The 23,935-nt window shown below is 45.1% G+C and overlaps 1 protein-coding gene across 1 annotated transcript in view; it reads left to right on the top strand.

Moving 5' to 3' along the window:
* ASB3 (ankyrin repeat and SOCS box containing 3) overlaps positions 1–23,935 on the top strand; it is a 151,104-nt gene that overhangs the window by 16,695 nt on the left and 110,474 nt on the right. Inside the window, exon 3 of the mRNA XM_088477995.1 lies at positions 931–1,089. Within this exon, the coding sequence (XP_088334121.1) occupies positions 931–1,089 (159 nt within the window). The remainder of the gene's footprint in view (positions 1–930; positions 1,090–23,935) is intronic.

Raw genomic sequence — 23,935 nt, 5'->3', positions numbered from 1 at the left:
ATTGGAGATTGGATAATATTTCAGGCCTGGCCAACCTGTGGCTCTACAGCGGTTGTGAAACTACAGGTTCTAGCCTTCCCTCCCACCAATCAGCTGGTAAAGCATGCTGGGACTTGTAGTTTCACAACAGCTGCGGAGCCACAGGTTGGCCAGGGCCTGTTCTATATTGTCAGAAGACAATTATTCTACCAGTGTGTTTTTTAACATTGTGGGAGGAAATTAGTGTACCTGGAGAAAACGTATACAAACTCCACACAGATAGGGCCGTCGTGGTAATCAAACCCAAGACCCCCTGTGAGGCAGCAATACTAGCCACTGTTCCTTTGTGGTCTGGTCCACTCCCGCTGTAAACCTTCCACAAGCTGTCACTGGCATTCCTTCCCCAGAGTCCTATAGCTAACACATTATACTGCATCCATCTCTATATAGTCCATTAAACAAACACAAAGGCAAAATGAGAATAGGGTTAGAGTGCCTGTAATCTAAAAATACGCACACTAGCGCGTGACTGCTCCTATCTGAGAGATTCAGGATCAGCGTCTGGAGAAGTGAGATTTCCAGACATCACCGCATGCAGGAGGAGAGTGTGAGACAGATAAGTCCTGAGCAGTTAATCATTGTGATATTGTCACATAAAGTGTTACTTCGTTATTGCTATTATCTGAAAGCACACTCGGCTGCACTGTTAGACTGCAATTATACTTTCCAACACTTTTCAGCTGTATCTCGCTGGTGCTCAGCAAACATTTCATTGTCTTGGCCAAGCCAAGTGCCTCTCTGATACTGTTCTCTCCATGCTTAAAGATACCTTTCTGCTATTCTTATGAAGTTGTTAGTAGATGCTACTGTACATTGTTGGAAAGTGTTCTTGTGTTCGCTGTACATTTATATTGACACCTTACTAATAGTATGTTTTCCCACTCCCAACAGCCAGGTCCAGGTCATACGTAAAATCAAAAACATTTGAAGGTGAATCTGCTCTGCATCTGGCTGCTAAATCTGGCAGCGCTCGCTGCGCCGAGATTCTACTGCGAGCCGGCGCCAATCCCAACGAGGTCACCAACGACCTAACAACGCCGCTATTCTTAGGTAAGGAATTTGAGAACATAGGATTTAAAAAATTTTAATAAAGAAAGTGTTAAATAATCAGTATACCAGAATGAGAAATCTATAAGGTTTTGTCAATAAGGGGTAATCTGTGCACCTAGCACATAGGGTCCATGTACTGTATGAGTAGAAATATAAAGCAGATATATTCTGTAACAGTATGTCTGATTCATTTATAGAACTCCTCTTTGTTCAAATCTGGTGCCAAATGCACTCGGGGACATTTATGCTGGCCACACACATAGCAATATTTTACCCGATCTGGCCGATTCCGACACATTGGAACGACAGATCATGTAAAATATGCTAAATCCTGAGGAAATCGTGAGTCCCCACTCATGATCACGATGCGATGCGCGTCCCCGCTGGTCGCACATCACATCGTCAGATCTGCCAATCTAGGACACGATGCAGTGTAAAAAGTCTGACTGCAGGAGAGATCGTAAGAAGATTGGACACCATATTGTGTGGAGATCGTGGGCAGAGCTGCCGGGAGAGTTTCAAGGGAAATCGTACACATCGGCTCATCGTGTGCAGATCGCAATGTGTGTGGCAACCTTTAGGCAATCAAAGTATTTAGAGCTATTTTTTTTTTGTTAAATTGAGATAATGAAGGTAAAATCTGATTAGATGCTATGGGTAGTACCAGATAACCAGTACAATAGTTTTAACAAGTACAGATTTGTCCTCATTCATCTTTGGTGCAGGCGCGCCAAGCAGCCCCACTCGGCGCGCCCGGTCCCGTGAGACTCTGCTAGCAGTGGGCGTCTCGTTTTGTGTCTTTATTTGGCGAAAATGTGTATAAGTCGCGATGCGTCGTGCCTAGGACACACCAGGAGACTGTGTACTGATTGATTTGTATGTCTGTGTGCGACTGAGGCCCTGATTCAGAGCCGGACGCTCTGACAGAGCGCTGGCTCTGAATCAGGGCCGGCCTTCTTACTATTTGGAGCGGCCTCCTGGCCGCTCGCATAGCTGTGGGTGACCACCCACAGCTATAGCGAGCGGCCAAAATGATGGTCGCGATAGTCAAGACCATCGCGACCATCGGGCTTGCGACGAGACCCTTGCGGTAGGGTCTCGCTGCTGCAAGCCCTGGAGTGCTTTTGGCTCTATCAGAGCTCCGTGTCTGTTGCTCCTATTGTGCACAGTACATCCGGCTTCACAGTCTCCTGTAAGTCTACAGTAAGAAGTTATGAGAAATAGGCAAAAAGAACGTTTGTCTACGAAATGGTGTTCTTTGCAGGTATACTTGGTAACACCCTATACCAGGGGTATCCTCCAGCTGCTGTGGAACTACATATCCCAGCATGCCCTGCAACAGTTTTTGCATGCCCTAATAACACAGCAAAAAAGACCAATAGTGAGTGTTATATGCAGATGCCGTTACCTGGGCTCAGAAGTGGGTAACATACAGATTTCTCTTTCTCCGAGCAGTTTCCTTCCTGTATCACAGCTCCTCTGCCTCGTAAGTGCCCCCGGGGCAGAGGACCTCAGTGCTAGAAGCCGCCTGGCCGTTAGAATAGATCAGGTTCTCTGTTACAGAATTAGTTCCTGCACAATGAGTGAGGTCTATGCTGGGAAATCGGAGCCCTGAACTAAGCACACAGCGTTAATAAACTATTTTATTCCACTCAAATTAAGCCAATCAATTTCTGTTTCTCATGTTTTGCTTTATTAAACTTGCAGCTTTCTTTATGCCCTAACCGTTCTATCCTAAATCAATACTTTCAAAATGTATTAATGACTACTGATGATGCATTAGAATCTATATATAAACAGTGTTGGTAATTTGTGTTCTGTTCATCAGCTCTACTTTCATATCCCGTAAGGCTTAGTAACCGTAAATACGCCAGGCTTCAAGGTATTTTATTTTGCACAGATGAGCGATTTTTGTCTGTCGTAACGTTTGCTCGTAACATGACGCTCTTTTGCGGGTTTACAAAAGTGGAGATGTTGCCCATAGCAACCAATGAGATTCTACTTATCATTTATCTAGTACCGTCTAAATGGGCAAACTCCACTTTTGTAAACCCGGCACTTTAGTAAATATACCCCTTACTCTCCAGTTTGGTCTGTGCAAATGCTCTGCACAACTGTTTGTTGGCCAGAATGGTAATCTACATGGCAGAGAGCAAATGTGTATCCAGATATGGGATTTCCTGCTGCCCAACTCAGGACAGATCCTCTACCTGACGTCACATTTATTTATTCCCCCCAGTTATATCCTATTTGGCTCCTCTGTCCTCCTACCGCTAGTCATGCTGTTAGATTTGGGTTTAGATCCAGTTTGCCACCACTAATCCATTCTTTCATATTAGATTAAAGGTATTTATTATTAGTGATTACTGTTTAGTAGTTTATAAAGGAGTGATAGAGTTGAGCAGTGGTAGCTTAGGCCATGTTGTCGGATATTATCACCCAGCGGCAGCAAATATTAAATACTGCAAAAAAACACTGGGAATAAAAGCAAAGCCCTGTGGTCGTCAATGTGTTAGTGATAATGGCGGTATAGGACTCTGACAATTCCAGTGGCCAATATCCAGGATCCAGTTCGGTTCAGTGAGTTATGATCTAATCAACTAAGTTCCGAGACTTTTGCACTCTCTAGGCTTCATTTACCAAGCAGTGACTTTTGTAAGATGCTGCTTCCCGGCATGCCATGCATTACACTGACTGCGGGTGCTGTTTTATATTTTCACCTGCAACCCACCGGGAAGCAGCGGCTTACAAGAGCCCTCTGTGTGTCGTTTATATCTACTTTATTTCTACATGTCTGTGAACTGTGGAATAACATTATGATACAGAGGGACTATGATACAGAGGGACTATGGGCCTGATTCAGAGCCGCTCGTAAGCGGCCGCTCGTTCGTTGCGAGCGGTGTTTGCCCAACTGCGCATGCGTACGGATCATAATACGCATGCGCGAACCAGTCAGTGCGGCCGAAAATCGTTTGTTCGCTAAATAGCGAATGCCTGCTAATATGAGTGACAGAAGGAGGTGTATGTGGGTGGTAACAGGGGAAGGTGCTTGTAAACAGGGAGTGGAGATCCGAACGCTTAAAGGTCAAAACGGGCGTTTTATGGGTATGCATAATTAATACAGCAGCGTCATTGACCACGTCACTGGGTTATTTTATAGTCAGAACTGCTCGCAAGATTGTGGTAGGAAAAACCAACCACAAGAATAGCGAGCAGTTCATACCCTGGTCGATGTACTCGATTAATCTAATAAATAGCGGACATGACGTAGGATGCGAGCGACCAGGGGGCGTAGTTATCCAAAAAACGACCGCAAGTTTTGTTTGCTCGTTCAGACATAGAGGCGTGAACAGACCGCAAAGAGCGAACGGTTCATTTGAATAGCCACCCCCTTTTCCTGAACGACCGTCCGCAAATTGCATCCGGCTCTGAATCAGGCCCTATATATCCTATAACTGATGCCTCTGAGAGTTGCTCGGGATCCAGTCAAGATGCCGGCGGATGGGATGCCAGACGCCTGATTCCCGACGCCCGTCAGAATCCCGAAGGGATCAAGATACCGACGTCGGCGTCCCGAGCGCTGGCATCCTGAAGGTAAATATGCGAGTTACGGTTAGCGTTAGGTTTAGGGACCTGCCAGGGTGGGTTAGGGACCGACCGGGGACGGTTAGAGTTGGCTGTGGGGAGGAGGGGTTAGGGTTAGCACCACTGGGCTGGGGGGAGGGGGTTAGGGTTAGGCACCGTCCGGGGGAGGGTTAGGTTTTGGGTGCAGGAAGGGGGAGTCAGGTTTCGGCACCACTGGGGGGGAGGTTAGGTTTGGGTACCATCAGGGGAGGGTTAGTTGAGGGGAGGGGGAAGGTTAGGCTACTTACCGGCCCCTGTCGGGATTTGCAACATCGGGACATCCCGTCCGCCAGTAAATCTTACCGATTCCAGCTGCTCATCGTTTAATTTTTCAATAATGTCCATGTATTGAGATTTTCTTATATTTACTTTCATTTGTGTATGATTGTATAATTGTATCTAGTCTGACATCAGTCAGTTCTTATTTTATGTTGGTCAAATTAAACCGTTCTTTTTATCCGCGTTTCTGTTCTGATACCTGTTTTTTTTTCAGCTCTACACCTAATTCCTTCCATTTGTGATGTGACCCTGTGAGAGATGACTTGAATGAGTTGGATACTATACAGTGCAGACTATTAAGCACTGTAATAACATGTCATGTGTCAAACGCTGCAGAAAGGTCAGCAAGGATTAGAATGGAACACTAACCCTTCTCTGTAGCCACCAGTATGGGAATCCGTGCTGTTTCCGTACAATGGGGGTGATTCAGCAAGGATCGCAATTGCAAAGCTGCAGGCAGGCTATAGATATATGATGTATGTAGGCAGGCTATAGATAAATGATGTATGCAGGCAGGCTATAGATAAATGATGTATGCAGGCAGGCTATAGATAAATGATGTATGCAGGCAGGCAGCTTTGCAATTCCGTCTTTGCTATTTTGCAAATGCAGCAGGAGGTGTATGACACCCCCTGTTGCATTTGCGATACCAGCACTGCGATGAAGGTCGCAAACTGGGATCACCTTCGCGACCATCGGTGGTTGATGGTCGCCTCAGCTTACTCAGCCTGGCCGGCTTGCCAGGCCAGGACACTGCGTTGGTCGACGCAGGCCCTGGCCTTGCCACTCCGGGAAAACGGGGCATACACGCCCCCGTTTCCGGGAATGCCGGCCGACCCTGTCCCTTAAATGCTTCTGCTTGTCAATCACAGAATGGGTCCTGCACACGCACAGATTCACGATAATCGGGAATCTGCAATCAGCATGCACTGCTGAATTAGCCCCAGTGTTTCCTAAGAACCGCACACTAGAATGTTACCTTGCCCAAAAAGGAGAGGTTAGAGCCTGTTTTACAGTTTGCCAGATTATCTGGATCCAGCGATTTACTTTCCTTTTGTTAATGGTCCATGAGTATTCCTGTTTCCAGAAGCACTGTACAATCTTATGCATTACCAGTCTGAATTGGCCGAGGAGAATTAATAGTGAGGCTGTCAGGCTTTGGTCTAGGTCACTGGTTGTTGGGCAGAGTCTTTAGTTGACTTTACGATTTCATCTGTTAGCAGCTGACCTCGGGCTGCGGATCTCATAGTCGCCCTGTTAGAACTTTGGACCTGATTCAGACCCGCTCGCTAGCAAGCGGCCGCTCGTTGCAGACGATGTTCGCTAATGTGCGCATGCGTGTAGTTCGCAGTGCGCGTGCGCAAACTAGTACGAGCGATCGGAATGTGCTCGTTCGCCCTGCAAAGACAGCCCAGTGGAATGAGTGACAGGAGAGGCCGTTTGTGGGTGGTAACAGGGGCAGGACAGTAGTAACGGGGGAGTGGAGTTGCAGATGCAGGCGTGCCAGAGTTTTTCAACGCCATTTCAGGGGCGTGCATAATTAACAGGCAGCGTCATAATACACGTCACCTGGTTGAATTTTACACTGAAGTGCTCGCAGTGCTTGCGGTAGGGCACAGTCAACCGCAAGCGTTGCGGTCAGATCTGATGGAACCCGATGAACCGATGGTAGTATATACTTCCTGGAGATAACGTATGCTAGTGGGCGGCTAAAGACAGGCTGGTGGGCTTCTGGAAACACAAAGTGATCGCTCACCAAGACATAGTGGGCGTGCTTATGCCTAGCTGTGCGAGCGCCTGCCTTGACGTCACTTACATGAATATACATACGCTGGGAGCAAGCGGCCGCATCTAGCGAGCGGGGCTGAATCAGGCCCTTTGTCCACAAAGTAAACTGCAAACTCCTCTTATTTTTACCTAGTGCAGCTGAGCTGATCTGTTAATCAGAATCTTATGTAAAGATAACATTTTCTTGCAAAACTAGAATGGCATTGCGATAGCCTGGTAACAGCATCCACTTCAATGCACAAAGGGCCTGATTCAGAGCCGGACGCAATTAGCGCTCACTTGTCCAGAAAATAGGGGTGGCTATTCAAATCAACCGTTCGCTCTTTGCGGTCTGTTCACGCCTCTAGGTCTGAACGAGCGAACAAAACTTGCAGTCGTTTTTTAAAAAAATACGCCCCCTGGCCGCTCTCATCCTACGTCATGTCCGCTATTTTAGATTAATCGAGTACATCGACCAGGGTATGAACTGCTCGCTATTCTTGAGGTTGGTTTTTGCTACCACAATTTTGCGAGCAGTTCTGGCTATAAAATAACCCAGTGACGTGGTCAATGACGCTGCTGTTTTAATTATGCACACCCATAAAACGCCCGTTTTGACCTTTAAGCACGCCTGCGTTCGGATCTCCACTCCCCGTTTTCAAGCACCTTCCCCCGTTACCCCCCACATACGCCTCATCCTGTCACTCAAATTATCAGGCATTCGCTATTTTGCGAGTACATGAATTTTGACTGCACTGACATGTTCGCGCATGCATATAACGATCCGTACGCATGCGCAGTTGGGCAAACATCGCTCGGAGCGAACGAGCGGCCGCTTACGAGCGGCTCTGAATCAGGCCCAAAGTCCTCTCCCTGAAACTGATTTAAATTCCTTGACCAGGGGCAGGAAGTCTATTTTTTTGCTTGAGAAAGAAATTGGGGAGCTGCTGGCCAGCTTGGGCAGTTCCTTGCTCAACCAGATGTTGCTGGCTGCATTCCCCACATAGGTCACTACTTAAATAATTATTAATGGCGCTTGTTCTAGTATTAAAGTAACTTGTTCCTGCAAGCTGCAGGAGGAATACAGGCACCCAGCCTGCATGTGGATATTGGCCCTGATTCAGAGCCGGACGCTCTGACCAGAGCGCTCGCTCTGAATCTGGGCCCACCTCCATAATTATGGAGCGTCCTCCTGGACGCTCGTATAGCTGTGGGTCACCACCCACAGCATATACAAGCGTGCAGGTTGATGGTCGCGATGGTCTTGACCATCGCCACTGCGAGCCGAAGCCTGCGGTTGAGTTTCTCAACCGCAAGGCCCGGAGTGATTTTGGCTCTATCAGAGCCAAAATCACTCCCACTGACATCACTAGTGATGTCAGTGGGGCCGGCTTCTGACGGTAGGCGTTCCCTTGGGAACGCCCCCGTCTGGGAGGCACGCCCACCAAAGGGGGCGTGCTATCAATCAACATCGACAGCACGCCCCCTTTGATCAGACACAACGAGCGAAGGAAAGTCCTTCGCTCGTCGCGTCTCGCGCATGCGCACGACGGAGCTCCCTCCGTCGTGCGCATGCGCAGTGCACACCATCGACCCACTTGCGAGCGGACAGCCGCTCGCTAGTGGGTCTGAATCAGGCCCACTGACGTTTGAACAGACGCCAAGTCTGGTCAAAGGGGGACAATGTTTTCTTGCCCATGGGCAATTTATTGTTATTTTTTGCATTTTTTTGTGGGGAAATCCTTTAATTAACTGACTTGATGCTGTTTTGGAATGAAATTAGTTTTTCCAGGCTGAAAATCTGTATAAGACATGTTTTTAAGTAGTTTTTCACTGTAGCTGAGCTCCTGCCTCTCACTCTGCAGGAGACACACCACACAGAGCCCTGACATCCCGGACACATCACGACTTGATACATAGTTGCAATGTTTTAAAGCTCAAGGTGTTTGACACATTCTATTTTAATAAGCTTATTTAGTATTTTTAATATTGCTTGGACTATTAAACCATGTTGTATTACGCAGTTTGGGAAGTGTGAATGATTTCTAAAAAGGCAAAGAAAGAGCCAGCAATACAGCAACCCACGGTACAGTACATCTGTCTCCTGTTTTGTGTCTCTAGTGTAGCCTCCTGTAATGTAATTGCTAAGCGCCAGGTTCTGCCGATCTCTTGGAGCAAATCTTTCATTAAAAAAAAAATGCTTTTCTATTGTGTGCAGTTACAAAGAATCTGCAGGAGCTCTCCCCGGACCTAAAATCAGCTAAACCCTAAGCAGCACTTACATTTTAAAGATAGCCGCAATATTCCTCAGCACAAATGGCCAACAGCTGCAATCGTCCATCCATATTGCAATAGTGGTATAAAAATGAATTACCATTACAGAGTCGATGAGCTGGTAAAGCCACGCAGTACTTTTAAAAGCGGGTGACCTTTTTACGGGCTTGTAGAGTCTTGCTCACAAAACACAAATCTACATTATTGATAGTAGCATCTCTGCCATGTTCTGCGTTCTCTCTGTGGCTTCGCTGATGCTGGTATACAACTATAAATTTCCTGAGCTGGCTGTAATTTTAGTATTGTCTGTACCTTCATCTTTCTATTACTGCACCATTTGTAACAATAACATAAAAGTCTAGTGATAAATATGCTGTCAAAGCTTACGTTCTCTGGTCTGTCTTAGAACCCAATGCATTCCGCTGTAATAGATACGGAAGATGTGCAGATGTCGTTTCTTTGTTTATTTACTGAACTTTTCCCTGCTTGTCCTTTTGATAAGTTGGTATGTGAAATATGTTTGAGAGTTTCAATCCATGCAGAAGTACTCTAAAGCAATGGCTCACGCCGATTTGGGTATGGGATGCCGGCGCTCGGGATCCTGGCAGTCATAATCCTGACGCCGGCATCCCCATGGGGCTAGAATACAGACACTTGTCGGTCAGTATCCTAACCCTCTCCCTACCCCTAACCCTCCCTCCCCAGTGCCTAAACCTACACTACCCCCTAGTACCTAAACCTATCCTCCCCCTCCTTGCACCCTGAACCTAACCCTCCCCCGTTAGTGCATAACCCTAACCTTCCCCCTAGTAACTAACCTTAACCCTCCCGCTAACACCAGTACTTCCCGTCGGGATTCCCGGCGCTGACATTCCGTCTGTATTTTGACCGGATCCCCTCACACAACAACTAGATCTAAACAAAATATTTGACTTAGCTTCCAGTATATGAAAGTGTCATACCATCACTGCATAAAGTAAGATCAGCTGCAGATGAGCTCCCGTGTCAGTCTTAAGATCCTGCTTAAACTGGGATCACTGCACGTCTGGGTTCTCCCAAATAGAGTCTTAGGTGAAGTACTGAGATATAGGGGGGGGGGGGAGGGGGTTTTGTTGTACTTTCTGGCACCATCATTTTATGTTAAATGTGGTCAGTTATCACTGCAGGCTTGAGCAGGGGAGGTGTGCAGAGCAGTGAAGGGGGCCTCCATGTTACTGTATCCATTCAACTGTGACCATTTTATGGACTAGTATAGTGTGTATAACAGTTGTATAACACAGAGCTGTGCTCCTCACTCAGTCCTGTCACTTTTTTGGGGGGGGCGGTGGTCTGGCTCCTACACTTTCATCCTGGCTCCTAGATTTTAGAAAAATTTGTCCAGCCCTGGTATAATTCCTAGTTTGTCAGTGCTGCCTGATTCATTGTCAGAACACAGGATTTCGTCTTTGTAGTGTTAGTGAGCCTTGTACAGGTGATCCGAAGCAAAGTTCTGAAGGTTTCCGAACATTTTCTGATCTTCCTAAACTTCCCCTTGGTCCTTGATTGCTCATAGGCCTATTCCATGTCCATTAGTTACCATTGTCTAGCTTAATACACACATTTTTGATTTGGGCTCTTCATCTGAATTTTTTGTGTGCCAGTTGAGCATAGTAACTAGCTTCTACCAGTCATTTTATAGACTGTACTTCATTAGTGTTAACTCTAGGCCGGACGTAGAGAAAGGGCACATCTGCACGCGCCGAAAGGGGGCATGTCTTTAAGACGCGTCCCCTTTTCGTCACTGTTGGGGGTGTGCCCAGCACTTACGGACATGCCGGGTTGCCCCCAAGCGCTTCTATCAGTGTGAATGGAGACTGGGCGCATGTGTCCGGCATCCTTTCACCGAAAGTAACCGATACACCGCAGTTTTCCCCACCCGCGGGACACTGCGACCCATGGGCTGTTTCAGCGGGCTAGTAAAACAGCCTAATGAGAAGGTATGTAGTTAGGAAGCCGACGGCCGAAATGCCGACCGCCGGCTTCCTGACTGTCAAATCCCGACAAGGGACTAATGATAGGCGTCGAAATCTCGACGCCTATCATTATCCCTATGTCGGGATCCCGACTCTCAGCATACCGAACGAAGGTAAGTAGGGCGGAGGGGGCGGACAGCCTTGGGGGGGGAGGCTTAGGTTACGGGATCCTGGTGGGGACTTGGGGCTAGGCACCCCCCGTGAGGGTTAGGGTCAGGCTAGGGGAAAGGGGGGCGGGTTAAGGGTTAGGAACCCCCAGGGGGGAGGTTAGGGTTAGGCACCCCCCCCCCCGGGAGGATTAGGTTTAGGGAGCGGGGAGGGGGGGTTAGGTTTAGGCACTTACGGGGGGGGGGGTTAGGGTTAGGCACTAGGGGGGGAGGTTGGGGTTAGGCACCCCTAAATGAGGGTTAGGGGTCGAGAGGGTTAGGGATAGTAGAAATACTACCCTGTCAGGATCTTCTAGTGCCGATCTTCCGTCGCCGGGATTTGAACCGCCGTACTTGGGTCCGGCGGTAACTCATACCGATGCCAGTGGGAATGCTACTTGATAAATGCTAGCTAGAAGCTATTTGTCACAACTTCTTCACTTGTCCACTCTTTAGAAGCTTTGATAAATCTCCCCATAACTTTGTGTGGATGAGAAGTAATCAGAAAAGGACAACTCTCAGAAGAAGTCTTGTTTGATCCCCTTTTCTTGAAATTTTTACTTCTTAAGATCAACAATATGGTGACATGTATGGCAATCAAAGTGGGTCAATCCAGTACTACATAGATGCCAATATATTTAAGGTGGTTTTTGAACATATGAGAGTTTTTCCCTCAGTGAGGATGCATCAAACAAGTGTGTGTCTGTTATTAAGGTTTTCTAAATGTATTTTTGAAATTGAACAAATACATACAGGAACCTCAACCACTGACCCCCAACTTAAGCAGGAGCTAGACAGGAGCCAGGAGCTATGCAGTTACTGTTACATCATTGTTCGTTATTAACCTGTGTTTCTACGGCAGAATTGTTGAATAGTAAAGATTCTCCCCCCCCCTTCCCACTTCATGCAGCTGCCGCTCCTCCCATATCTTTGGCGCAGTGTCCTGGTAGGATGTTGTACACGTAAAATAGCTGAACCACTTGTGTAACTGTGACATGTCTGACCCTGTGTATGAATTAGCCAATCCACATGGAGCCCTTCCTGCTCACCACATCTGCAAGTCTGATTGTCACTGGGGCCTATTTAACAAAATTGACGGTGTAGCCCTGAAAATGAACATTCCTTATTGATGCATATCACAGTGATTTGGAAAGAGACATTTGCTGGTGTCGATGAGTAACACCAGCCCTCTCACTTTACTTGGACCCAGACACGTAATCGCACACGTGCAAGGCAAAATAGTGGCGTTGTGTATCGGGAAGGGGTTCTGCCCATGAGGGGAGGGATCAGAATATTCCTCAGCGCTAGTTATTTCAATATATATTGATCATCGATTTAAAAAACAAATTCAGAAAGGTCAAATAAAAATGACTGTGTAAACCTTATCTGGAAAATATATGAAAGAGCTTATTTATTACAAATCATATAACAGCCAAACAATAATTTATTTTTTTTTAGTTGCCAAGGATATTTGAACGAATTTAGGGAATTTTGGGGTTGCTGAATTAAAAAAATGAACAGCGTTTTTTTTTTTCTAATTGGCTCTAGTTCTTTAGATAATGAATTCCCTCAAATAATAGGGAGCTTAGCCACAACGTGTGCGTATGGAAATCTGTCAGAATATTGTAGAAGGTGAGACACACGAATATCCTAGTTGTTCACTCTCATCATGGACGCTCGCTATAGCTGTGGGTGGCAACCCACAGCTATGAGACCGTCCATGAGGACGCTCCAAAAAAAGGTAGGAGGGCCCTGATTCAGTGCCAGCGCTCTGGTCAGAGCATTCAGCTCTGAATCAGGCCCTAAGTACGGCGGTTCAAATCCTGGCGCCGGAAGATCGGCACTAGAAGATCATGACAGGGTAGTATTTCTACTATCCCTAACCCTCTCCTCCCCTAACCCTCATTTAGGGGTGCCTAACCCTAACCTTCCCCCCCGTAAGTGCCTAAACCTAACCCCCCCCCCCCGCTCCCTTAACCTAATCCTCCCGGGGGGAGGTGTGGGGGGGGTGCCATTCTAGAATATTCCCTCTCCGTATATTTGTGATCAGTCACCCAACCAGTAGCTAGTTGACCATTGTCTGTTGTGTTTTTCTTGTTTCATTTCCATGTATCTCATAAATTAAAGCCAGTCTAGCAAAACCGGTGTCGTATTTGGAATCGGCAAAGTTACCCCAAAATTTCTCTAATATGATTGGTCATAAAATGAGCATTGATAAGTGTAATCAGTCAAATTTGGACATGAAAATGTTTTTAAAAGATTTTAAAAAACCCACCCCTAGAATCACTGGTGATGGGAGGGTTAGTACGTTGGAATACACTCCGATACTTAGTTAATGGCAAACATTACTCTCCAAGTCCGTGAGGCAGTTGGTGCAGCAGTGAGGCATACATAGTTCCAATGAGCCCACATAAAGAAAACATGAACTGTTAGTTGTCCTTTAGGACTGGTTAGGCCACCCGTGACCAGTCTATAAAGACAATCAGATAGAACTGTATTCACTTCCGCAAGGAGATGAGAAGGTTTGGCTTAATTGATTAAGTGAGCTGCCCATTTTAATCCTTTCCAGTCAAAAGTGATGTCATGAGGGCTCCAGCTGATTCTCATTTCCTGGAGAGATGGAGATGAAGGGACGAGATGGTTGGACACAGATTTCAGTACCGCAATATCCCAGTCAATGATGAGACCCTCCATGACTATATACTGTAATAGAATACTGCTCACACAAGTCTATGGCATGTGATTTGCAGGTGTCTGTACAAATCGGGAAAGCCTGTTGCCTTGGTGTTATCCTCAACTACATCAGCATCAGTCCACATGTGCACTCTTATCGCCACCTCCTTCCATTTTCAGAGTACTCCCCTTTTCTCTTTCAGGATGTTACCAAACATTATTCTTTTACTACCTCCTACCTTGACCGCTGCATCCTTCTACTATCTTGCCTTGCCCCAACTGTGTTTCCCCACAAAAGTGAATCCTAAGTACCACAGGGAGAGTGATTCTCTCTGGTGCACCACTCCCTACATCGGCTCCCTACGCTCCACATCTGCTGCACCACTCTGCAAGTCCCTACATTGGCTCCCTATGCTCCACATCTGCTGCACCACTCTGCAATTCCCTACATTGGCTTCCTATTACCCTCAGAATTGAATTCCAGCTCCTCACTCTTGCCTTCAACACACAACAACTGGTCCCCTTCATATATCTCTATCCTTATCCCAAGATATACCCCCTTCAGCCCTCATCCATCTTTCTCTAACCTATGCTTCTACATGTCTCTGGTAACCACCTGACACTCCCACCTATTGAGCTCCCTAGCCCCCCTTGCCAAACATTCCTCCAACCTTTTAAACTTAGAAGTACTCACTCCAATCCTTTCTTCACTATTGCCCTACACTCACCTGATACCACTCCATCATGTACCATCTCCATTTCAACTCTGAGCTCAGCATTGCTTCTCTCTCTCTCTCTCTCTCTCTCGATTGTAAACTCTGACACACAGTGCCCTCTCCATCCTATATCTGACATAAATTGCTGCGCTGCTGCAGTCTACAGGAAGCGCGCAGCTGAGTCTTTATAGATGCCTGCTGAAATCATTTGATTCGAGTCACCAGACCATCAATCTACCTGTCCCATTTCTTCAAATGCTAGGGTCACCACAGTTTAAGAACCACTAGATTTGGGTGAAACTTGGAGGTGAACTGGAAAGAATTGAGGAGGGAGGACAGCGGATATGTGTTAAGAGTGAGAGGGCGGCTTGTAGGTCTTGATGAACAGGCGTGTTTTCAGGCCACATTTAAAGCACTGCAGGCTGGTAGATATTTTGAAATAATTGGGGAGAGCATAGCAGGGGAGGGGATAAGTGTAGGATGCGGAAATGGGAGGAAGTAATCAGCAAAAGAAATGCAGATTCATTGAGAATAGATTTAAGAGAAGATAGGTGAGAAAGAGAGAGACCAGAAAGTAAGATGTGACAGTAGTCCAAGCAGGAGATGATGAGGGTGTCAGTAAGAGTTTTGGTAGCCTCCAGGGTCAGGAAGTGTCTGATCCTGGAGATATTGCGGAGGTGAAACCAGCAGGATGAGATATCAAGATTGTTGGGTGAAGAAGAGAAAGAGAGAGTAGTCAAGGATGACACCAATTACTCTCCTGGCCCACCTGATTTGTGGAGTAGGAGAACGGATAGTGGGCCTGATTCAGAGATGTACGTTCATTCGACGATGAACTCACATCCCTGATGGTTAGGGAGCTGATGATGTTACCTAGTAAGGTGGTATAGAGAGAGAAGATAATTTGATCAAGGACACAACCTTGGGGAACACCAATGAGATGAGGAGGTTGAGTTGGAGCTAGAGAGAGAGAAGGGGCTGTTGAGTAGCAGATATCCATGAGAAGACCATGGAGCTCAAATGAGCAGAGGCTTTGAAGGAGAAGATATTCAACTGAATCAAAGACAGCTGATCGGTCAAGAAGGATGAGAATGGAAAAATGACCATTAGACTTATGCCGGTTATCGTCCACATCTTCCAGTGGGCCTGATTCACTACGGATTGCTATTGCGATCGTGGCTGCAATTACGCACACAGATCTGCTGTGAAAATATGCTAGTGAATGCTAATTTGTTGTTTCTGGTAAGCGCTCTCTAGATTCAGGGTTGTTGTTTATCAGCTGCTGGACCTACATAGGGTAGCCCTTCCCTATTACTAATTGGCACAATAAAAAAGAGGTTGGTTGGTCCGCGCTAATGATTGTGAGATATGCACAATATTATAAACATTGGGGGAATGAATTGTTAATTAGGATAATAAAATGAATGAATCCCACACATGTGTTTTAATCTACTATTTATTCTATTTGATCAGTGAATGGTTGGTATAGAAGTCACAATGCTCTTATCCCATTCATAAACCAGGCGGTGTCTAGTAAATAAACAATGTCTAATGCTGGATTCTTTATGTAAAAGAGCTTAGTCAGTAACCTGAACGGTAAAATTTAACTGTGTAATAAACGTACCCCAACCGGGTACACGTTGGGGACTGTTAGTTCCCTGATCGGGAGTGATGTTAATTGGATGGCTAGGTGGATGTTACTGCTGCTAGCAGATAGAGATATGCCTTGGGGGCTGTGTCTGGTGGAGCGGCGTCCCTTGTCCGTCAGGTGCACAACTTACCCGATGGAGCGCTCACCTCCTGGTGAGCGGTAGAGTCGTCTTCTGTCTTCAGCGTCTTAGCGGGCGTCCGTCTGCCTGTTAGCGCTCTGGGGTCTCTAGTCACCGGTCTGTCACGTTCCTTCCAAGGAGCCACGTTCTCGTGAGATCATGCGGTCCCTTGGTGTTCACGTGTCTAGAGCCGGTCGCTCGACTCGCAGGGGCGAGGAAACTTTCTGATAGCTGGATTTAGGTTCTTGTATATGTAGTTAGGTGTGCTCCGACGCGTATCGGCCGTTCGGCCTTCCTCAGGGAGTTAAACTCCAATAGGTATTAATGCGTGTACGGGTGCTGAGAGTGGGCATCTCAGTCTTCGCATTCAGACCATGGATGTACACAAGGGAGGGGCTTTGTAGCAGCCTTTGCATAAAGTCGCTGACAGGTGTCCACCAATTTACGAGGTCGCTTCTGTATCCACCTATGGCCATGTGCCGCTTATATTCATAAAATGCCTCCTGTGCCGTTAGTTTACCTCCACTATTTATCTGCTCGCAGCCTAATGGTAATTTACGTTGTTTTCTCTGTGGGCGATGTGTTGGTAGAGAAGTCACGGCCGTCACAGATGAAGCCATGCAATACAGTCCATGCTCTAATTATAAGGTTCCATTGCTTGGATTTTGCCAGGTGTTTGTCGCATACTGAAGATCTTTGTTCTTGTTAAATGAGCATCTAGTGAACACCTATTATTAGAGATGCGTTACCTTAACATTTGTGTCATTAATGAAATTGTATTTTCTAAAGGAGTATCAGCTGAGCAAGGTTGCTAAGTGACTACCCACATTATGTAGTCGAAATATCTTCTCACTTACAAATAGTTGGGGGCAATCCAGGGCTCTAATACTTTCACAAACTTTATCTCTACCTTATTTATTATCTGTGTTAATCTTCGTTATGGATTCGATTTTATTTGAGCATTTTTATTTTCAGTTAAAAGTAAATGATAGAGTTTTATATAATCTATTGGCAGTAACAGTCAGTTGAAGGTTTATTATCTTAGAGTGAGGTGTAATGCTGGAAAACCTCTAGGTGAGGATAAACCATGCAGGAGGAAGGTGCAGACACAAAGGGGCTGATTCAGTTTGCTGCAGTACTTGCCACGCGGATACAGCTCTGCTCGGAGCTATACAGTTACTGCCCGCATGGTAGCCCCAAGGGTGCACTTAACGCAGATTTTTACATGCAGCCTCCAGAGCAGCAAGGAAAGAAAATCTGCGTTAAGTGCACCCTCTGGGGCTAATAGCACGGAGTAATTCTATAGCTCTGTGCATGGAACCCGGGAGCTATGAGTTAACGCGCATTCGCCGCTCGTGTACATTGGTAAATAATTTAATAGCTCCAGGCATTAAAACCAGGAGCCGAAGCCACGTGGTAAGTCCTGCAGCTAATTGAATCTGCCCCAGTTCTCTAAACCAGTGCTTCTCAGACTCTTTCCTCAAGATGCACTAACAGCCCAGGTTTTTTAAGGATCTCCTTACTTGAGTACAGACGGTTAAAGCAAAAGGACTGCGATACTAATTAAGTCACCTATGCCCAAGTTGGATGTCCCTAAAACCTGGACTGGTAGAGTGTCTTGAGGTTGGAGTTTGGGAAGCACTTCTCTGAACCCTTTGATAATAATTTTTTAGCTTTGGAGCAAATAAGCATGCATACTCAGGCGGTGTCACAGCACTAGGGGTTTGTTTTTTGGGGTGAGCTGTTTAGGCTGGAGTGTGAATGAAACTGAGTGGCTGAACAATGCTGTTCCTCATTCAGGTTACTAGTAGCAGTAGAAGACTGATGCTGCAGAATGGTATTGAAAACAGGTGCAGGCTATCCGGATAGCCCGAGGCTGTAGCAGAATGTGTGATATTTAGAGGCAGACTACCATACACTGGAACTGGGTGCCAGGAGAACACCTGAGACAGACTGCAATGTAATAAGTTGTGAATTAATACTGGAGCAAATTTTCGGGACAGCTTTGGTGCTGAATGCTGTGAAGCAATGCTGGAGCAGGTTTTCCGTATAGCACTGGAGCAGGAGGCTGTGAAGTAATACTGGAGCAGGTTTTCTCGATCACACTAGCAGAATGCTGTGAAGCAATATTGGAGTAGGTTGTCTGGATAGCACTGGAACAGAATGCTGTGAAGCAATACTGCAGCAGGTTTTTTGGATAGCATTGGAGCAGAATGCTGTGAAGTAATACTGGAGCAGATATCGAATCAGGGACCAGGATACTTATTCTCAGAGGGAGATGTTGTACTGGCAATGTGCTGTCAGCAGTTACTTGTTTAAACAGGGCATCACAGTAAGGTGACAACACTGTCCCCCGATGTGACAAGAAGTATATACTGTACATTAGTAATACTTTCTTATTATATCTAAGTATGCCAGTGTCCTTATTAATGTTATGTGTAAATATGCTAACAAACAAAATCCAGATCTCTCCTAAAAAAATTATATAACACTTTTTTTTTACTTTGCAAAAAATGTTTTTCAGGCAACCGATTTAATGCCATTTTCCACGATGAAGTTGCAGGGGAACAGTACTAGATCCAAGCTTTAGCCAGCCAGACTTTTCATGGGCCCACATGTAAATGATATTGTTTCTTAAACCTTGCTTTCATTAAATCCCCCTCCTCCTTGTCAGACTACAACTGAGGTACCACAATTAGCTCCTCCTCCTAAGTAGCTAAATGTCTGTTTTTTTTTTTGCATTGTCATTCGTTTATGAATTAGGACTTAATGTAATTTTAAATGTGTGAGAGACATCTGGTGAGTGCTGGAATAACTGAGAGGAAAGTGGCTTTGCTGGCGTTATTATCTTGCACAAAACCAGACTCTCCACTAGGTGTCACTGTAACCAAGTGCCTGAGCCAGTGAGGGGAAAAAAAATAAAATAAGTCTCACCATTTTATAATCGAATGATCCAAAACTGAGCACTTTAAAAGGAAGAATAATAAATGAATTGGATGGAAAATGTAAATAGAGCCTAATTTCATTTCATTTTTATATTCACCGTGTTCACATTCGTTAATGGATTTCTGCATTTCGACATTTCTTTGTGCCTCAAATTTCCTATTTCATTTTGTGTATACCAAAGCAGCACTCCTCTATTAGTGCATTGACACTCTCCGCAGACTCGCTGTTTATTCATCTAATCGCCATAGACTAGCAAATTGTTTCATATCAATTATGATCCTGCAACTATTATTACTAATTATTGATAGCTGTTATTTTGTTTCAGCACCACCAGGTGGCGCTGCAGTGAAGCGTCAAGTGCAGTTAAAAAATACATAAAAATATTTATTGTTCCATCATCCGTTAAAGCTCATAAACCAATAAATTGGAGATGTAATATAACAAGTGAGTTTGTGCCTTTTCTGCGTATGTTCTTTAATGAGTAAATTAATTTTCAGCTTTTTCCTTTCCCCTTATGAAAGCCTCGTTCTCTATTTTTAAATTGTATCTGAAATTGATTGTGTGGAGCTGTTAACAATGCATTGTCTCTCCCACTCTATTCTAGCAAGTATAAATGCAGTTCTTAGTGTCTGCAGCTTCACGCCATCACCTTTCCCTATGATACAAATCTAAATTTATTCTGTTTAAGCAGTTGACGAGAGAGAAAATGTATCTTAGTATAAGACGGCAATAAACAGTTTAAAGCCCTACATGGCAGTCGACAGGCTGTATGTGTATCAATGTACATAATGTATGACTTTATATATAGAATGGTGTTTCCAACGTGCATTTTGCAGAAGATTTGGTTCTTGAAAGAGTTTTGTTAATTAAGGAGCTGAAATGACTTGTCCTCAGGGTGACGCTTGGAATGACATTTAACATGTGCCCTAGTGCTTTGATTTAAAAGCTCTTTACACAGGCGGACTGTTCGGCAGCTATCATGGAGAGGTCTGAGATAGGAGTTGCAGGTAGCAGAATTAAATGTACACATGAAGCCACCTGATTCTCTAGTATTTATTATATAAATGATTATTGCTGTGCTATCAGAAACAATCATTTGGATCATGTTTAGTTTTAAAACGTCTTGCTATTTTGCCTGAAGGGCATGCAAAGACTGGCAGACGTTAAAGGACATCTATGATGAAAATAAGAAACTATCAAGGTTATAAAGAGAAATGAAGTATTAAATAGTTGTTTTGTCTCTGTTTAGATTTATGCAGGACATCAAAGGAAATATAAATAATAAAATAAAAGATCATTGGGGCAGTGCGGTGGCACAGTGGTTAGCACTGCTGCTTCACTGCATTGAGGCCGTGAGTTCCTGACAAGGGCCTAGCTGTGTGGAGTTTTTATGTTCTCCCTGTGCTTGCATTTGTTTTCCTGTTTTCCACGACAAGTTCCGTTGTGCTTCATTTACAGACTCAGGTCCGTATTCAATTTGAGGCGAAAAGTCCAGACTTTTCGACCTGCTGGATTTTTCGCCTCCTTCGCCTGTTTTCCAGGCGGTAAAGTATCGCGCGCGTGCCCGATTATCCCCGTATTCAATTCCTATGGACGCGAAAAGGGGACCCGGCGAAACTTGAAGCGGTGAAAAATCCTTGGCCCCCCCTAAAAGATGTCCAGACATGAGGAATCACTATGGGTACACCCGTTTTTACCTGCTGAAGGGAAGTCGTTTTTTTCAATAGCCGCGACAGGTGCTTAAATGCGCCTGTGAAGAAGTGATGAAGAATAGCAAAATAACTATGCCCATTTAATTTGGGGTACATGAAAATGGGTGCAAGCATATTTTTAAGTCCCTAAATTGATTTTTAAAAACTATCCAAAAATGCACCTGCCGCTATTACCTGCAATGAAGAAAACACCTGCCGCATACTTTGGAACCCCTCTGGAATCTATTTTGCTACTTTAGTATTTGGTTCCCCATTTTTATTTTATTTTTTTAGCCCCAAAATTCAAATCAATTTTTTGGGGTGTCCCGGTTTTTTTAAAAACTTTTTTTGACACACATTGTTTTTAGGGGGCATTCCCAGGGATGCAGGCTTTTTATTTTAAGCCTGCACCCCTAAACCCCAATTCAGCACTTTTTTACGCCGGCTAAAGGCTGGAGAAAACTTATCCCTGTGTTTTTACAAAGACTTTTCACACCAGCGAAAAGTCTTTGTATTTGAATACGGGTGTAATTACAATAGGCGAAAATGACGTCATCGGTGATAAATTATCGCCGATAACAGGTTTTCGCCTGGAATTGAATACGGGCCTCAGTTGCAAACAGATATACAAGTGTCGCATATCATAGTGATAGGAAATTACTTTTCTGGTATGATAAGAGGTGTTTGCTAATCGGGACAGGGAGTATGATGGGAGCCTGTCCCGATGGAGAGGTGGGTAGTAATATTATAGCTATCGATATCACTTAACTGCCGGCTAGGGCACTGCGCATGGAGGCTACCAGGAAGGGATTGGAAGATCCCTCTCTGGTGATGTTCTCCCCATAGGCACATAGCTGCGTACTCCATTGGCATTAAGCTGCATACACCAGGTACGATCTGTACCACCAGCGACTTGATAGATATCTTTCAGTGAAGTCGTCCTGCCACATCTCTGCACAGGCAAAGTTGACGATATTGTGCAAGTTGGCCTGCATGTACGGGCAATTATAGATGTCGTTATTGTTCATGTAGGAACGACAATCCTTGGTCGTTCATTGCATAAAAATTAACAATATAGTTATCGTTCATAGATATCATACCGTGTGTATGCAGCTTTAGCTAACGGGCTCAAACTCTGAAGAGCCGAAAGGAAACAAGGACATGGCTGAATAATCTGTATCGAAAAATGGGACAGGCGCTACAGGGAAACCTCAAAGCCGCAGCTTGTCAACTGTTCTGGCTGCAGGATTTAAAATGACAATATTATTAGATGCAAAATATGCCTGGTTGTACATTTAATACAGTTGCTGTTTTTAAATCTTGCTTTGCGTAAAGCATTTGGTTATGTGGTTTTGGTGAATGACCAAACGTTACACAGTGTAAATGAGCCCAGATTTTGCACTACATGTCTGGTGATACCCCTAAGCCCGAGCCTTGACTGTTTTTAGTATATTCTTGGTGTACTTTTAAAGTCATGTCCTTTTTATAAGAAGATAAGGGTAGACACGTGGTCAAGCAGTTTACTAAAATGTTTCTCCAAAGTAGATTATGCCCCAAAACATTGTCTTGTCTGATGCAAGTGGTCTTCAGGCAACTACTGGAAGTCTCTCAGTTGTGCAGTTTAATCTTAAGTGAAAGGAAACGTTGAGTATGTTGGTTCGAACAGAACAAACCTGGGATGAGCTGCTCCCTTTTCAGGTTGAGGTTCCCCAGGCTCCACCTGACTTTCCACCATTTGAGCTGTTAGATGGCAGAAGGCATCAGGGTGTTTCTTTACCTTTTTCTGAGATAGGTGGAGTATGTTTTGCAGTGTGGCTTGAACGTGTGCACCAGACACAGTTCTATAACCATAGCGCCCGCTCTTGTGTCTTTCCCCTGGAGATAATGTCCCTTTGCTCTTACCCGAACAGGAGCGGAAGCTGTTGGCTAATGGCAGTGGCCTTTTGAAGGCCACATAACATTAAGAAAGTAGACTATGGCAGGGCTCGACTATTTTTTGTAAAATCTAGGAGCCAGCTTAAAAGTTTAGGAGCCAGGCCATCGTCCATTACCAAAATATTAGAAAACTTGTATAAACCACCACACATGCCCCTCAACCTCTCCACATACCATCAGACCATAACACATGCCTCTTCAATGGTCATCAGATTCTGCCACATGCCCATACCTGCCCCCAATTCAAAATATGTTATGCAGTGGGGCCCAAATGCACATTATGCCACATATTAGGACTGAAATGCACATTATGCCACACAGTAGTGCCCAAATGCACATGATTCCACACAGTAGTGCCCAAATGCACATGATTCCACACAGTAGGACCCAAATGCACATTATGACACACAGTAGTGCCCAAATGCACATGATTCCACACAGTAGTGCCCAAATGCACATTATTCCACACAGTAGGACCCAAATGCACATTATGCCACACAGTAGTGCCCAAATGCACATGATTCCACACAGTAGTGCCCAAATGCACATGATTCCACACAGTAGTGCCCAAATGCACATGATTCCACACAATAGGACCCAAATGTACATTATGACACACAATAGGACCCAAATACATATTGTGCCACACACTAGGATCCACATTCTCATTATTCTACAGTAAGTTCCAAATGCACATTAATATAATAATAAAAAATTGCATTTGCACAGAAGTATATGACCCAGGAGAAAGGTGCAGAAGTCCTATTAAGTAAATTAAAGTGGAGTGAGGGTCGCTTCTCTTTGTGTTTTGCTCAGCTGCTGCAGCTATACACATTATAGTCCACAAAATGGCCCCTCACCTAGCCACGCCACTGCTCTGCACAGCTCCACCCGCCCCCCTCCCCCTTATAACAGACTACATTAATTAAAATAAAAAAGTCAGAAAGTAATACACCCGGACAAACCACTCCCCACGGCCACACCACAGCTCGGCTACCCCCAGGTACACTGTGT

This window comes from Taudactylus pleione, unplaced genomic scaffold (genome assembly GCF_031769625.1).
Source record: "Taudactylus pleione unplaced genomic scaffold, aTauple2 ptg000206l, whole genome shotgun sequence".
Taxonomy (NCBI): Eukaryota; Metazoa; Chordata; class Amphibia; order Anura; family Myobatrachidae; genus Taudactylus; species Taudactylus pleione.
Note: the sequence above shows the minus strand (reverse complement) of the source record. Positions and strands in the feature narration are given on the sequence as shown.